We start from the raw sequence: 18,508 nt of genomic DNA on the forward strand, positions 1-18,508 counted from the left end.
TTTTGGATGTAACGCGTGTTCTAATTGGCTGACGTCGTTTTGTTTATCAGCTCATAGACATTATTTAGTCATGTGACCGTGACGTCATCAACGTTTTTTTATGGTTCACTCCGGTTTAAAATGGATTTAGAATTAAAGTATAAGAAATAACTGTAATATTTTATCTGTCTATTCGAAATAACATAAAAAATGTGGTGCACACTTTAAAATAATCCGCTACGCGGGTTATTCAGTGTGCACCACATCTTTTATGTTATTTCTTCATAGACAGAAAGAATATTACAGTTATTCCTTAAATAAATAATTTCAATACAAAGGAGATAATAAAGAATAATGGCAATGTGGATGATGTGATAATTTGTGAATTTAGGAGAACTACCTAAAATCATGGTAAGAAGAATCAGTGAATGAAACGAATTATATTGAGAAGGATTTCAATATAATAATAAGATGGCTTGTTCTTTAATCCTTCTTTCCTTTTTTTCTTTTTAGATTTGCGTTATGATAAAACTACTTTGGATAAACTGAAAAAATGGAAACAATTGCCTGTAAAGCAAAGTGATATAGAAGATCTTTGTACAAGATACAATTTGGAATACTTTGAAACTTCTGCTAAAACAGGAGATGGAGTAGAAGCATGTTTAATAGCAGCTGTAAGTATTCAAAGCAAACTCACAAGTTATTATTCAGTAGTTACAATATGTAATATATGTACCTGACGATATCGGAGGACTGGTACTAATTGAGTCAAATCTGTGGGTTTTTTTTAAATTCCAACATGGATAAAATGTAAACAAAACGTCAAAATATTTAGGCTTAAAATAAATATATATTTTACTTAGTATAAATGTACTAGATCTAAGTTTATTTTTATTGGTTTATTAAGACATTTATGCATATCTATAATTTCATTTATTTGTTTTGAAATTACAATTACAATTAATATATACCAACATAAAGAATTGTTTTATTATCTTATAAATATTATTTTGTTACATTTTTAAATTTCGACCGTGCCACACCGTCATAGATGTGCAAGGTCAAATCACCCTCATCATCATTAATTTTCTTAGTGTGATGAGACACATTACACTGAAATCACACATATGGCATCTTCTTACAAGTAATTATGAAACTGATATCTTTTAAAACCGTATACTGGTAATAATTTAAAAACAGTTTTCTTTCTCTTTAAATTTGAGGTACAATATGCCGGTAAATAACACATGTGTAATTCTGCTGTCAAGAATACGCTATTTCAAGTTGTTGTATGTATCATATACCGTTAATGTGGTTATATTTTGGTTTATTTGGTGCCTCAAATGAAAGTGACAAAATTAAACATATAAAAATAGAGCAAAGACTAAAAATTGAGACACCGAAATCGCGTACCTCTATGATAATATCGTTATGTTAATTATTGGGAAATATATTTCCAAAAATTCTATACATAGTCAAATCTGCAAATAAATACTGGGTATAATTGGACAACAACACTATATATTTTTTAATTGTCGATTTTCTGAAAGTTATAAAAAAACACAATATGAATTTTAATCATACATGTCATAGATGTGCCAGTCTATTGCTGATTAGACGCCGTTATTGGTAATTAAAATATCAGAAGGTAAACGGACAGAAAGTCACAGGACAAAAAGTCACAGGACATAAAGTCACAAATTTGATAGGACAAAAAGTCACAGGACATAAAGTCACAAATTTGATAAGACAAAAAGTCACAGGACAAAAAGTCACAAATAATTTGTTGTCAATGATTTGAATATATACATGATATAAGAGAAATATCTTGAAATATTAACATTTTAATACATATATTCATACTTAAGTTCATGAAATGTGTCATTATACTTGATTAAAATTTATTAAATTGTAATCATGCAAAGGACATATTTTTTGGCACCATGGAGCCATTTAAGTGCCAAGCCACTTTGCCATTTTTTTTTTACAATTATTTGACCAACATTAATATTTATTTTAGATATTTGGTTTACAAAGTTTGTTTATATACAAGAGTTCAAGAAAAATACAAAAATGTTTTTGTAGAATTAAGCGTTTTCTTATTCAAAGAAAATAATCAGAAAAAAACGAATTGTGACTTTTTGTCCTGTGACTTTTTGTCCGTGACTTTTTGTCTGTGACTCTTTGTCCTATATTCTTTAAAAATTCCTTGTAATCCACTATCTTCGATTAATTAACACATACTGCCAGGGACATAAGGATTATAATCTGTATCCTTCTGTCTGCAATATAGACAATGATTAAAATTTGTAAAAAAATAAATAATCTATCTAAAAAGTGATTTTAATATTTTAGATTTTCTTTCAGCTTTGATCCCGAGATACGGAAGTGTTTGCAATTGCACTTGCATCCGTATCCAATTCTTTCATTAATTTAACTTTGTGGTGTAACTAGTTAGTGTAAGTCATTGATATTTTGTCAATAAACGGGTAAAAAAAAGCAAACATGAATTAAAAACGAATTGTTCAGAGAACAATTGAAGGTCTTTCCACCAATAACAATATTTGTTGATATGAAAACATTGAAATTCAGTTTTAATGTCAATTCCTATGGCTTTATGATGTATAAATATGAATTTAGAGAAAGGGTCAAAATCTAGAACGTCGAATTTGCTTATGACCTTGACCTCAATTGCAAGGTCATAAACCAAGGACCTCAAATCAAAAGACCCTAGGACTGTTATATGTATGGATAATGAGTTATATCACTCTACGCATGAATTTAAATATAAAAGGGGAGAAAACAATCATTTACTGTCAACGTACCCTTGAAATCAAAATTTAAGTGTTATGACATGTCGCAACTAACAATTTAGTAAAAATAATTTGTCGATATGTTATAGGGTTTTTGAAAATAAGTGAAAATAAGCCAAAATCAAAATTTAGAATATGACCTTGACCTCTGACCTTGACCTAATTTCCATTTTTTTGGACCAAGGACCTCAAATCCATAGACCCTAGGCCTATATCACTTATGGTTTACCAATTAGAAATGCAAATCACTTAAATCAAATGAAAAAGGGGGAATAACTCTCATATGGAGTCTCCGGATTGCTTCGGTCAAGATAAAAATCATAATTGTTAAGATGTAACGAGCAATTTGGTAAAATAAATTTGTCGTTATCTTTTACGGTTGCAAAGGAGTAGTGGCCACAAGAAAAAAAGTGTTTGGGGAGATAACTCTTACAACGTAAACTATTTAGCTACGCCTTTGTCAGTTATAAAAGTGTATAAACTATACGATATCATATTCCAAATATCTAAGTGACATCGTATGAAACAACAATACTACGCAAGAAAAAACAATCGTTTTTGATGTGTTTTTCATCTGATTTTGCCGTGTGATTAGGGACTTTTCAATTTAATTTTCCCTTATTTAATATTAAATATTCTTTATAAAGCATAAAATGTCATTATTCACCTCAGAAGCTAACAAAACCTTTAAATAGACTTATTAAGAAGGGATATATTTATGATACTGATGTCAGGTCATTCAAGATTGCATATTTTGGCGTTAATATTGATTCACTTATAGGTCTTTGCATCGGAACTAAACACAATTATTTAAAAACCAGTTGTTAACATGACACGGGTAATGTTCTTCTCATATATATTATGATGGTAGGATACTAAACCCCTAACGGGAAGGATTGTGCCTGATATTCATATGATGAAGATATAATCTTTCAATCAGTTTAATTGAAGTCTGGAGCTGGCATGTCGGTTTACTGCTAGTAGTCTGTTGTTATTTGTGTATTATTGTCATTTTGTTTATTTTCTTTGGTTACATCTTTTGACATCAGACTCGGAATTCTCTTGAACTGGATTTTAATGTACGTATTGTTATGCATTTACTTTTCTACATTAGCTAGAGGTATAGGGGGAGGGTTGAGATCTCATAAACATGTTTAACCCCGCCGCATTTTTGCGCCTGTCCCAAGTAAGGAGCCTCTGGCCTTTGTTAGTCTTGTATTCTTTTTAATTTTAGTTTCTTGTGTACAATTTAGAGTTTAGTATGGCGTTCATTATAACTGAACTTTGTTTAAGGGCCAACTGTACATACAAATACTTTTATGCATAATTACACTTTTTATTTAAAAGGTAGCAGCTGGTATGGCCTACAAATATACAAATACAAAAATGGCTGTCGCTCTAAAGTTGCATGCAGTTTTTTTAGTTTTGCTTGAAACTGGTAAGATATATTAATGTATGACTCCATTCGCCTAGACGATAACGGTTATTGGTTTTTTTCTTTCTCAAAAATGATTTAATTATTATAAGAATTGAGTTCAAACAAGTTACAAATATTGAAGTGCAGGATAAGTTGACAAATTTAAAAACATTGTTTATATATAGGAAGACGTCATTTGGAAAACACACATCCACATTTTAAACCATTACAGATGTATTTCAAATCTTTCCCCACCAAACCATTATTGATTTACAGGCAGTAACAACTATAGTTTCTATTTAATAATGGAGGTGAATGAGGGGTCTGTCTGGTTTTAAAAGAGGAAACAATAAAACTAGTTATAAAGCAAAAACCAATTTAGAAATAAAATCAAGCATACAGTTTTAACTATAGAATAATTCTGATTAAGGCTGAACATTCATCACCGTTATATATGGTTACATGATTCATTGTAAAGGTATGGCAAAGTCATTGTATTGTGAGGTGTATGCAAAAAACTCAGTTTGGGTCTTGTCAATATATCAATTATGTAGTAAGGAACGATGATTTTCTAAACTTGAAAATATGCAAATGCGGACTTACTGATACATTGATCCAAAGAACACCTCCATTTGTATAGATACTGCAAAGTTTGTCTTACCCAATGAATAAGTAAAACAACAGTATAATTGGAATGTATGACTAACGGTACGCAATTGTATCTCAAACTCATAATTTCGTGAAATTTAAACTGAAATTAAGGGATCCTTTTACCACGGAGTAACAGAATCATGGTTCAGCGGGTGAACGAAAAAATAATCAACTAACAAAACTAACATACAAACTACGTAAAGATTGTCGAGTTTTAAATTAATGAAAAACCGTTTCCATATTGATATAAATATGGAGAGTCTCACGAAAAGGTAATATATTCACATTTTTCATGGGTGTACGAAATGACTATTTCAAAGATTTAGCAAGGTAATGAAGTTTAAGTACCGAAGATTTCATTTTATATATTTGGCTGCTGCCTTTACGAATTGTTGATTGTAATAGTATCATGTATCTTCCCCCGTAAAAAAAAGAAATAACCAAAGGAACAATAAATATATCGGTATTAGACAAACTTTATACAAAACCTGGATCTTCATCCTTTTAATAAGCAGAAATGATGAATCACCTTTGTATTCGAAGGTAAAAGACGTCAAACAAATAGTTAACAATTCATCAACCATACAAAGCAATAATTAAGCAGCACGAAAGCTGACATTTGTTTGTTTGTCGTTAAGTTTACCCATTCTAAATTTTGGATGAAAACCATGGATATGTCAAAGAACGCATCGTCGGAAGGTACCAAGACCTTGTTGATATAAACTCCGTGTCAACATCACAAATAATACAGAATAGTCTTAAAATATAGATTATGGGTACTGGCGTTGTTTATCATTTTAATAAAGTTTTCTTTTATTTGTTTTTGTGAATATTTTTTTTACTGTTTAGTCTGTTTTTTGTGATATTGATTTGACGCGGCTCTGTACTTCTACATCCCGTCATCGTTTTATTGTTCTCTGTTCAAATGTTTTGTACTCTTGTTTTTCGTTTTGCTAGTTGGCTTTGTCGGTATACCGTTTTGTGTTTCCTTGTTACATATGACGTGGCTCTGTATTCATAGAACCCGTCATTGTATTATTGTGCTATTCTTATTTTTGAATTCTTGTTTTTCATTTTTGCTAAATTAATGGGGATTGTCTTTGTGTGTGATTCTTTGTAACATATGTGTTTGTTTTCATATTAATTGAGATTAAAGCACAATGTTGACTACTGTACCCTTATTTTTAAAATTTCTACTTGTTATATCTGTTTGTTTTGTTTATACATCGTTGTCAATATAATGAAATTGTATGGGACTGTCGTGCAGGTGAGCGGTTTTTAGCTAGCCTGGAACCAGGTTGATGCACCAATTACTACTTAAGAAGATGCCTGTACCCTATGAAGAACGTGACAGTTGTCGTTGTCCAAGCGTTTGGTGTGTTTGTGCTTTTGATTTTGCTATTTATCAAGGAGTTTTCCGTTTTGATTTTTCTATAGAGTTCAGTATTTTTGTGATTTCACTTCACACCATCATATTACACATATTACATATGTTGTAGCGTTTTTTGTCATTGGTCATATAAATCACGTGTTTCAAAGGGTATTAAAGCGTATGAACGCCATGTTTCTATTCATATACAAATTGTCAGTCAATACTATAGTATAACAAATCTTGCAAATTACAATGGGAAATACACATAAAAAAAAAATTGAAGTCCATTTTCATTAAACACTGTTGTTCACATATGTTATAAATGAACTTATGACTTTCACTCAGTCAATACCTCATACCTATGGACGTGTTAGATTATACTGAACCTTGGACTGCGTTTTTGGTCATTATAATTTTGACCAGGTGCTTTATTTAAAGTTCGTATCCATTCGTATGGATAAATATGATAAATGCACACAAACTGTTCCATGGGATTATATCATTTATATACAGATGACGTAAGAGAGGCTGTGAACTTTGTATCTGATATTCTTAGTACATGAACTGATACACTTGGGTATCATATATCGGTAACTGAAACATAATTTTTATCTTATTTTCCGAGATAAGAAATGTCGATTGGATAATACAGTTCGTATTTTGTGTATCAAATTAATAAACTCAGGTATCTTTAAAAGGAGTCCAGACAGGTGTATGTAAACATACGGGGACATGGTATGATTGTTAATGAGTCGATCATTACCAAACACAAATCCATGGGAATTTAGAAATCTATAATACACTTTACGACCTTCAACAATAAACATACCCCTATTCACATCCTTAGTTGTAAATTACCGCAGAACATAAATTGAAACTTACGAAAATCAACATATTTGTTTTTCCTTCATTGTTTGTACGTAAATAAGGCCGTTAGTTTTTTCGATTGAATTGTTTTACATTTGTACTTTCGAGGCCTTTTATAGCTGACTGTGCGATATTCAGCTTATATGCTCATTGTTGAAGGCCGAACGGTGACATGTAGGAGTTAATTTATGTGTTATTTTGTCTCTTATGGAGAGTTGTCTCATTTGCAATCATACCACAGCTTCTTTTTCATATTTATAAATCACAGGTTCAGAAAGGAAATATTTAATGTTTACTTTTTAGTACCAAAAAAGGTTTTTAGTTGTCTTATTTATTTATTTTTGTGATAATATAAATTGCAGCTTACATATATTAGACGATTTTTGAAGAATCACTATTTTGTTTGATACGTCTTTGTGAAAGTGTCAAACAGGTAGTCAAATTTCATTACTGTCACGGAAATTGTAAAGCAAATCACGTATTTTATCATAAAATCAGGTAATATGGTAACAGCTGAAACCCAAAGGTTTGGATGAAAGCAATTGCAAGGCACCGTAGAGCTTTCAACAATGAGGAATTATATCGTATAGTAGAGTATGACAGGCCAATCATACCGACATTTGGCACAATTCAAAGAGAAAAGCTAAACCAAGAGTAGAAAAAATGTTTTCCGAATTTATTTGATGTGCACCTCATTCTAACTTGCGTTCAACTGGACCATTGCTTTTTTTATATATCTAATCAGGAGATCTTAATAATGTGCATGAAATAAAAAAAAATTATTGCTTTCAGGTAGACGGATACTGCGGCCTTTCGTTGTAGATAGGATTGTCCCTACAATTAAGAAGGATTGGGATACATTTGGAGTCTACATAGGATATGACAAAAAAAATTTAAAACTAGCAAAAGAAAAACGAGTGAAAAATCCATTTTGGCAAATTTTAAGGAACTGGACAGAAACAGTGGAATACATGGAGGTAGATCCTTTGAAGATACTTTACCAAGCTTTAAGTAAAGTTAATAAAAGTCTGAAGAGAGACCTAATGGAATTGATAGTACGCGATACACATTTAATCAGCATACAGCTGCAGAGGATAAAAGGTATTGTAGATCGCTTGACAAAATACACATTCTGATATTACCAATCATAATCATAAACCAATAAAAATGAGACATTTTATTGAATTTTCACAGTACCATATTTTTATAAACAAAATCGTTTGAAGAAACCAACTTTATTCTATAGTTATTTAAAGCTACCATTTTTGAACTGAAGGGATGCATGAGGTTATGAGGGTGGTCATATATCTGAACAAAATTTCCATCAAGTTTTTGAAATACCTAATTGTCCAATACTCTTAATAGGAAACGAATATCAATTTTCGTGAAAGCTAATAAACTAAATAAAAATAGAGCACACATATTTTAGTTGGTATATACCAAATTTTTGTACCTACATGTGACTTTCTGTGTAGGTATATGATTTACTAGGAAATCATTTCCTATTCAAGATCGTCGTCTGATTCTAGCATTTAAAGTTATGTTTATCACATACACAATGAAGGTGTTTTTTTTTTGTTAATGCCATCTAATTTCAATAATGTAAAGGATTGTTATATGTAATTCAATTTTCATTTAAAGTTGGAGTGAAAATGTGCTAACATATATTGAGCTGTTTATAGCAATACTCAATAATGAAATATACAGTATTTGTATAAATAAAACATTTTGTAAATGAATATATGTTTCTTCCATTGAACATTTTTTTACTTTATTATCTCGTTAACAACGTCACGAAAACTCAAATTTTTAACCTGTAGGTAAATGAAATGCGTAGTATTCTTAGTATAGAAATTGATATATGATGTAGTTCTAGATTGCATTTTTCGTAATTTACATTTCTTTTAAAATTATATATTGTGTCTTATTCTTTTGTAGTTATAAAGGACTATTTAAAGGAAAAGGAAATTTTGAATTGGGAAAGTTTCAAATCACAGCTTAAAAAGTTTCAGTTTTCAGAAGATGGTAAGACAAGAACATAAAACCTTTCTTCAACAATCTCAAAACGTTGTGGGGTCAAAACAGTATACTGTAGATTATTTGGTATTCAAAGGAAAAGTAAAAAAATGTCTATGGGTTATTTTGATGGAGGATAAGTTTAACTCAATTAGTCACCATATTGTGTACGATAACACATTGTTATCGATACTTATTGCACCAGGTCATGCGTTTGTAGATCGCTTATGACGTTTTCATATTCCATCCATGAAAAGTGTACAGATTGATATTTCGTATATTGTTAACAAAATTATAGCATTTACAGTATTAATTGTGCTGCATCGAATACTTTTTTCTGACAATAAACAATGATAAATGTATCTTCAGTAACGATCGCGACCAAAAATTTGTTTTTCTTAAACAAATGTCCATCGGAAGATACAAAGACCTTGTTGATAAATATTCCGTATTAATTTCACAAATAGTACCGGTACATGTTGGTCTTGAAGTGTCGATTCTAGGTACTGACGATATTTATCATCTACATTACGTGTTAAAATGTTCAACTATTTGTATTTGAAAATTCGTAACCTTTGCTGTAAAGTCCAGTTTTGGTAATACCCTTGGTCTTATGGGTGGTAATGTACTTGGTCGTTTTTTTTTATACCCCACGCATTTCTTGCGTAGGGTATAATATTGGTGGCCCGTCTGTATGTCCGTACGTATGTCTGTCAATTCGGTTGTCTGTCCGTCAGTCAGTTCTTGTCTTGGAACTCCTTTGAAACCACACAACATAATTTCATTAAACTTTCTGTAGACAATAAGGACATGCTATGTACATGTGCATATCAACAGGAAATTATGATTCATTTTTTTCTAGGAGTTATGCTCACTTGCAACTAGTGACCTCAATATACTACTGTAACAAATTGTCATCGCAACTGTTCTGAAAACACACAACAGAATTTCATGAAACTTGAATTTCATGAAACTTCGTAGGTAATAAGGACATACTATGTAGATGTGCATGTTGACAGTAAGTCTTGATTCACTTTTTTAGGAGATATGCCCCTTTAAACTTATTGAACTCAATATAATACTGCAGCAGTTTGTAATCATTACTCCTCTGAAACCACACATCAGAATTTCATAAGCTTTATCGTGAATGAGGACACAATAATTATGTTTATGCGCAAATCCAAGGAAAATTTTATAATTCTTTGATTTCTGGTGAGATTTTCATTTTAACACCATGTTGACTGCTGTACCCAAATTTTGACATTTTTACCTTTAATATCTATTAGTTTTGTTTACACATAATAATTGTCAGCACAATGGAATATAATCCGACTGTCAAGTAAGCTATCACCCCAGGTTTAATCCATCATGACTGTATCAAGTGAAGAATAAAACAGAAGTTTTCCATTCGTTTAATGTGTTTAAGCTTTTGATTTTGCTATATATATGATAAAGGACTAAACAGTCTCCGGGACAAGTTTGCAATTCCGCTGAGTGCAAAAGTTGTCACCTTAATTTTTGGAGTTAAGTCAAAACAAAGTTGATAACTTGGTTGGTATTGGTTCCCTGATATTTGTCCTAAAATTTTTTGGATCTAGCACCACTGTTGAAAAAGTTATGCCCCTTTTTTCAACAATTTCCTCAGAGGAAAAGTACTTTTCCTCAAGGGAAATCAAATTTCCCTGAAGGAAAAAGATTTTTCCTCCAGGGAAATTGTTTTTTCCTCAAGGGAAAAAGATTTCCCTTAGGGAATTTGCTGCATAATTATTTCCTTTGGGGAAATTCTATTTCCTTTGAGGAAATTCTATTTCCTTAGAGGAAATTCTTTTTCCTTTGAGGAAATTTGCAGCTTCAAATTTTCCTTGGAGGAAATACTTTTTCCTGTGAGGAAATTTGTAGCTTCAAATTTTCCTTGGAGGAAATACTTTTTCCTGTGAGGAAATTTTTGACAAACACTTTTCCTTGGAGGAAAATTCAAGACAACAAATTTCCTCTAAGGAAATCATTGATCTTCAAATTTCCTCTAGGGAAATTTCTGAACATCAAATTTCCCTTAAGGAAATGTTTTTCCTCTATGGAAATTTCATAACAGTACAAACAGTATTAATATATTTTCTCCTAGACCATGTAGACTGAATTATTGACACAAAAGATAATTAAAACTTTAATACTGTAATACAAATTTTCATGGTGAGTATTAAACATACAAAAACAAAAGGGACTGTTTAGCATGTTTAAGACAATACTATAATAAGCAAAATGCTATGAATATCATACCATTTGTGATGTTATTAATATTGTGCTCATATTTGCATATTAAATAAAATAAACACTTTTCATGTCAAATTAACTTGTCTTCTGTTTCAGCTGCTGTGTATTCGACCCCCTACATAACAGTTCAGTGCATAAAAAATTCAATCCACAAGACATCTTCCTTCAATTGGTTGAATAAATTTTGGCAACGTATGTTCTTCAAACATCTTCTTTGTATATTTGATATGATGGAGCCATGTACATGAATTGATAAAGCAGGTGTTTATTTCGACAACAAACATGACAAAGATACTATTTTTTTTCTTAATTTCTCCATAATCCATCAGTTAATATGAATGTAGGTTGTTACATTTTACACAATTGTGTTCTTTGATAGTACTCCATTTTGTTTATAGCAATTTTGTAGGATTTTTTCTATTTCTTTTTCCAGAAAAACACACAGTTGAGTTCATTTCACATTAATAATCCAATTAGCACATTATGTAGAAAAGTATTAACAATTAAGTTTCCTCTTCAGTATAGACCTGCAGGACCTGTTGATGATCATGAAAACCAAGATATCTGACCTATAAATACACAAAATAAAAAAAAAATGTTATAAATGGAGAAAAAAACAGCAATATAAATAAGCTTATTTTATCATGTTTTAATGAACATTTTGAGAAACTTTCATTTGATATTCTTACTTGTCATGCTTATGAGTTCTCTTATTTCAGTGCTTTGTGTCCAAGATTTAATATTCGTTGTTTAGTGCCTTGCAGTGATATTTAAAGTTGAGCCACTTGCAATAGTTGTTATAGAATGTTCATATGTTGTGTTAATATTTGAACCACTGTCCTATATTATGGTCAGGTTGAGTGTTCACAGACATGAGGCCTAAATTAATATATTGTTTGTTTCCCTACTCCTTATTCTGACAAGCCAGGTGTGGGTAGGTAGGTAGTTAAATAATTTTATTTTTCCCAAAAGCCTGAATATTATCATGATTATCGGATGATCCGGCAAGCCCGAAAATCAGAAATGAATAAAATAATATTTGGCTTAGTTTTGACAATAAAATTTTATGAGTAAGGCCATTTTTGCAGGGACGGTCAGGATTGGAGAAACAAACAATATTTTATATTAGGCATGATTTTTTTTTATTAATTGTTATTGACTTTGAACATGTTGAACTAAGTTGGATTGTTTAAATCTTTATATGTTGAGATCTTTAATGGATGACCTATAAAGGAAGTGTTTTCTCATTATTGAAGGCAGGCCCATGATTGGCCTTTAATTTCTTGCATCCGCTTCATTGAACTCTGGTGGATAAGTCACTCATTTACCATACCACATTTTCTTATTTTTATATGAGTCATCATTCAAAGGCAATTTCTTTTATTACTGTAATTCAGAAATTATCGAAACTTTTTAGTAATGCGAATAATGTGACTGGGTGAGTATCGCAAAAATAAGAAATCATATTTTGATAACAGAAACATATATATATATATTATATATATATCATGTAACTATATATAGATCTTTATGCAGATTTTTTTTGTAATCACAATAAGTTGTCCCTTCCCTGAAAAATCTGAATTTACAGTATATAGAAGTGGTCTTACCATTTAGGCCTTGATGTATTCTGTTTATCTTGTTTTGCACTCATTTCTATTGTAACTGTTTATATTTTTCATCATTTTTCTATATTTCTTGTCCTATAAAACATAAAAAGGGTAAAAACTATTATAAAACATCAGTTTGTGTTTTTCTTTATATTCAGTTATATTTAAAAAGAATGGAATATTTGTGCTATTTCATTTCACAAACTTTTTGCCAGTCATGACTTTCAAAGACTTTCACCCTGGTCAATAATTTAAAAAACAAACATTTCCATACTTTTTCTTTGTATTCGTACTAATTTTTCATTTGACAACAAAGACATGATTCAACTATTCTTCTAAAATTTGTTTCGCTTGACTACGTTAAACTCTGAAATATTGTTAACAGTATAATCTGTATGTGTCTCACTTGTCAAAATTTCAAATTAATATATAAATCAGATAAAAATGCTATGCATGGCTCAGCTTGATACAAACGTACAGGTTGAACCCAGAACAGTTGGGGCAAGTATGGACACAACATTCAAGCTCGATACAACTCTAAATTTTAAATTTGGATTGTGATTCAATAGTTGATGCAGCATATAGTCCGGCCGATTGGTGCAGATATAGAGCAGAATTGCTCACTTGATGAGGAAAGCATGCAACTTTGCATAGTAGTTTTTGGTTATATACCCTTTGATTTTAGCTATGGACCCACTCTGAAAAATCCAATATGGCTGCCATTTCCAAGATGGCGGAAAAACGGTATAAATATCAAGATTGTCCTAAAGGTATTCTATATAATTTCGGAAATTAAAGTAATGATTCTTTAAAAATGGACTTAATGTTCTTGAATTTGTTATCAATTAATTTTAAAACATGAAAACATTAATGTGGTTATTTCTATAACACATACATTTGCAAATATGGCTGCATATATATACAAGACAAATAGTGAAATTCAAAATGTCAATCAATATGTTACATGTTATTGTAATTGTTCTTAAACGCTTTCAGTTTTAATGGTTGGAATGAAATAGGTTTAAACGAGTCGGTTGAACGTGAATACAGATAGGTTAAATGTGGTGGAATAGTAGTTTACTCATCTGAACTTTGAGGCAGTGCCGAGTGCACCTTGTCTTGTGTCTCTCTTATGCAGCGTCTTACGTCACTTATCGCGTTTTCATCTACCGTACTCTCTTTACATCGTCAAATTATCCTATGTAATCAATAGGTGTGACTTTCTTCAGGCAGATAAGACGATTGCCCTAATTTAAAATGGTAAAGGGGCAACTATTTCCTTTTCCAACTACGTGCGAAACCAATTCGCAACTATTCAGAGAGCATGGTCCTAAAATGCACTCCTGGTCAGCACTTTTATTAGTTTTAATGGTAACAGTCATTTCTGAGTTTGGCGGAACTGTGATGGTTCGTTTTATGCTGAGTTGAAATCTCGTTTCCACTGTTATCAAATGCCGCATTTATCACTTTACTGTTGATGGTAAGTGTGGGAGTACTCAGTTTTATCACTGCGCTCAATATGTCCAAAATATCTAGCCTAAGTATAAATCGTTTGTTAATGGCTCTTTGCACACATCCAATTGTATGTTTACTCTATTAATGTCGAGAGTCGTTCTTTATAATCTTCACAATAACAAACGTGTCAACCCAAACCACGTAGCGGTACCGTCTCAAAATCTCCATTTTCTGCCGGAAATAATTTCTAATTTATCATTGCAGCAGTGTCCACAATCATGCTCACATTCTTGTCATGTATAGTACGTCGTACTGCCAAGCTCTTTCAAATGATTTGTCTTATGACAATATCGGACGAGGCCGTGGGCCTCTGTTTGATTTTGTGATGAGATGATGTTTCATGGTCAATAGATTTTGGAATCGTGCGTTGGCCTACTGGCCGGACCCTTTGCTGTGTAAAGACTCCATTTCGGGGTACATGTAGCACTTTGATTTGCTCCGTATCCTGGTGAAGGTGACCGTTGTCTGAAATAACCAGGAATTCTGGAGTTTGTCCGTGGAAATGCTATCCGTTGTCTTAAAGGACTACATTTATATGATCTCTAGCTTAGTGGGGTGTTGCTGATCGATAGGCATACAGCTTGGGTGTATTTCTATCTGACGATCTACCGCGATTGTATTGGTCAGAAGATCTTCCACGTGTATATTGATCAGGTGATCTTCCATTGAACTGGTGATCTTCCATGATTATTTGATCAGAAGAACCGAGGTTATATTGATCGGCCAATCCACAGTTATGCTGATTAGTTGAAAGCATAACATCAGCTAGTTTTTGTGTGAGGTTATGCACCTCATTATCCAAAGGACTTCTTATATTTTCTTTATCGCTCGGTGATACTGCGCCATCAGCAAAGTAGACTTGTCGATGGTCATAATTGGCACTTTTTGATCTATATATCGCCATCTGGTTTGCTATTGGCGTTTTCGATTGTTTTAACGTCTTGTTGAATGTTTATGGTTTTCTCTCTATTAGGATTACTGCTGTACCCATATTTTGAATATTTTATTTATTATGTCTGTTTAGTTCACGCATCATTGTAAATATAACGAGGTTTGATGAGACTGTCGTACAAAGTGAGAGGTTTAGCGCTATTAAACCAGGATTGATCGACCATTTTGTACATTTGAAAATGCCTGTACCAAGTCAGGAATATGACAGTTGTTGTCCATTCGTTTTTGATGTGTTTTGTCATTTGATTTTTCCAAGACTAGGGATCGACTTTCCGATTTTATTTTCCTCTGAGTTCACTATTTTTTGTGATTTTACTTTTTACATGCCATGAAGAATCTTTGTCTTTACATCTATTTGGAATGCTTCTGTTTCAATCTGGTTTGATCGTCTTTCTTGCTGAAGCGCTGCTCCAATGCTTTTTTTAGGGCTTCGAATCATCATTTGTGTTTACCTTGCGAGCGTACTCAAAGCCAATATCGCCCTGGTAATCTGGGGCCTACACACATTTTTCCTGTTTTCCCATTGTCCTCTACCGGCAGTTCGTTAAAATTGTTAAATGAACGCCTCCCAATTCAAGGATCCTTTTCAATTGAGTTTTTGCAATTTTGGGAGCTGTGGGCTACGGCTCCGGTCCCTTTCACCAAGATTTTCTTGCCATCGGGTATATTCTCCAATGAGGAGTCTGAAGAAGAGCTGTTGTCACACTCTTTTGGTTTCCCCTGCCCTTTCCTGGATCGGTGGGTGGAGTCAGCTTGCTGTTATGGGAAGCCTGTTAGAGCTCCAGGAGCTGACGAGGTTGTTATAATTGGAGTGATAAATGTGGAAATTGCAATTGACTCGACGGGGATGATACCGTAAGTATGCACTGCATTCAGCATCGGAGAAACGTGATAGGATCCACTTGCAGCCAATTGTTTCTGTAATGGTGTGCTGCTCTGAACCAAATATTATTGACTCAAAGTAGATGACAAGTGTGCGTAAGAAGACACATAAGCCTTTTGATGGTACCCTTGATTAGTACTAGAGGTTTATAGTATGTTCTTAAATGGAGATTGTTGTTAAATAATTTGAACCGTCTCATGCAGGGCCAAGGGTCCTGACATAGGACTTTTGACTTAAGGTGAAGACACCTTCAACAGAGTTGGCGCGGTTGATGGTTCATGCGAACTACAATTGGGGAAAGACCCAAGGCATGTATTTTGTAAACTTTTGGTAAACTTGCGTTGTACTGGCTAAGGTCACATTTTGGCTTAGATGATGTGTCTATTGCAGGAATTTTAACTTCTTTATTTCGATTGTCAACTAATTCATTTACAACAGATGCCAGTTCTTGGAAGGCACCCTGCTGTTCAAATGCACTTTTAAATTGAACTGTGTCTCCTTCCTCAGTTGTTGTCAGCTTGTCCACCCGTATCACCATAACATTGAATATCTTATTGGTCTGACCATCAATTCCGCCAAGCAATTACCACTTGCCTTGTGGTCTATCCTGTCTTCAAACTGCTGAAGTTGCTGAGATATTGCCCCATCTGTTCCTTATTAATATTCATTGCCTCTTTCTGTTCAGCTTGAATCGCAATGAGACCAACACATATTTTATCAATTCACGCTTCGCTCTGTTTTATATTGCGGTAAATCTCAGCTGTTTTTGAGCATTATATTTTCTATCTGCTAAAATTTTTTGGAACAATTGTTTAATAGTCATTTCTGTCCTCTGTTTAAGCGTTTTCAGCTGTGGGTTTCTCCATATCCCCAAGTGATTCAGTTTCTGCCATTCAATGTTCTTGTCCTTGCTGTCCTCAATTCCTGCCATTTCACTGATATAATAACTCAAATTGCAAAGTATTGCAACCCAAGAAATAAGATAGGCACTGACTGATATCTTAAGGCAGATAAATTCCAAATCACAGCTTTTATGTGTGACCCAAGACAACAAATAGTGCAGCTTTTAATGAAAGCTACTACTGCAGCTTCTTATGAAAGCTACTACTATGTGTATGAAATGACAAGCAAGGCAAAATTAAAAAGGAGAGAACTGGGACAGATACTAAATGACAATGTACATCAATAAAATGGTAGTATTCAGTTCAATTCTCAATATTGAATATTTGCTTATTTTTCAAGGCGGCCATTTTGAAAATAGCCGCCATTTTGTATTTCAAAGATAGATCAAAACAAAATCTTGCTTAGTACACCAAGTAATTCAAATATGTTCATTTGTGTGCTTCCAGCATCAAATCCACTGTGGTTTGTGCAATACTGGAAAATATTTTAGAACGTACGGCAGCCATCTTGAAATAAGCCGCCATATTGAATTTTGAGAGTGGGTCCATAGCTAATATTGCTCAGTACACAGAAATGTACCATCATGCAAAAAATGGTGCTTTCCTCATTATTTGAGCAATTTTTTCACCGATCGGCCGGACTAATAGGTTTCTGACACAGAATGAATGCGGTCCAAGTACTTAAAAATTTAAATTGACAATTAACCTCTAAAATGGTCCAATATTCAAAATCTCAATACATGGTTAGATGCAGCATATCAACATGATCAAAGAATCCCAATAATTCATTTTTTGGTGAAATCAAATAAAGTTAAATTTTGGACCTTTAAGAACTCAATGTGGACCAATTTGATAATGGGTCAAAATATCAAAAATCTTAATGAATGGTTAGATTCAGCATATCAAAGAGCCCCATATAATCAATTTTTGTTGAAATCAAACAAAGTAAAATTTTGGACCCCGATTTGGATCAACTTGAATTTGGGCCCATAATAAAAAAATCTAAGTAAATATTCAGATTCAGCATATTAATCTGAACACCAAGAATTTAAATATTGTTAAAATCAAAATAAGTTTAATTTTGGACCCTTTGGACCTTAAGGTAGACCAATTTAAACAGGACCAAAAAACTAGGAATCTAAATGCACAGTTAGATTTGGCATATCAAAGAACTCCAATAATTCAATTTTCTATAAAATCAAACAAAGTTTAATATTGGCCCCTATTGGCCCCTAATTCATGTAATTCCTAAACTCTGAAC

General features: G+C 32.5%; 1 protein-coding gene across 1 annotated transcript in view; it reads left to right on the forward strand.

The window, feature by feature from the left end:
- Positions 1 to 496: 496 nt before the first annotated feature.
- LOC139481722 (uncharacterized) overlaps positions 497 to 18,508 on the forward strand; it is a 45,110-nt gene continuing 27,098 nt past the window's right edge. The window contains exons 1-4 of the mRNA XM_071265210.1: positions 497 to 653; positions 4,140 to 4,230; positions 7,892 to 8,200; positions 9,038 to 9,124. Of these exons, the coding sequence (XP_071121311.1) occupies positions 4,152 to 4,230; positions 7,892 to 8,200; positions 9,038 to 9,124 (475 nt within the window). The 5' untranslated portion in view covers positions 497 to 653; positions 4,140 to 4,151. The remainder of the gene's footprint in view (positions 654 to 4,139; positions 4,231 to 7,891; positions 8,201 to 9,037; positions 9,125 to 18,508) is intronic.

Source organism: Mytilus edulis, chromosome 7 (assembly GCF_963676685.1).
Source record: "Mytilus edulis chromosome 7, xbMytEdul2.2, whole genome shotgun sequence".
Lineage (NCBI taxonomy): Eukaryota > Metazoa > Mollusca > Bivalvia > Mytilida > Mytilidae > Mytilus > Mytilus edulis.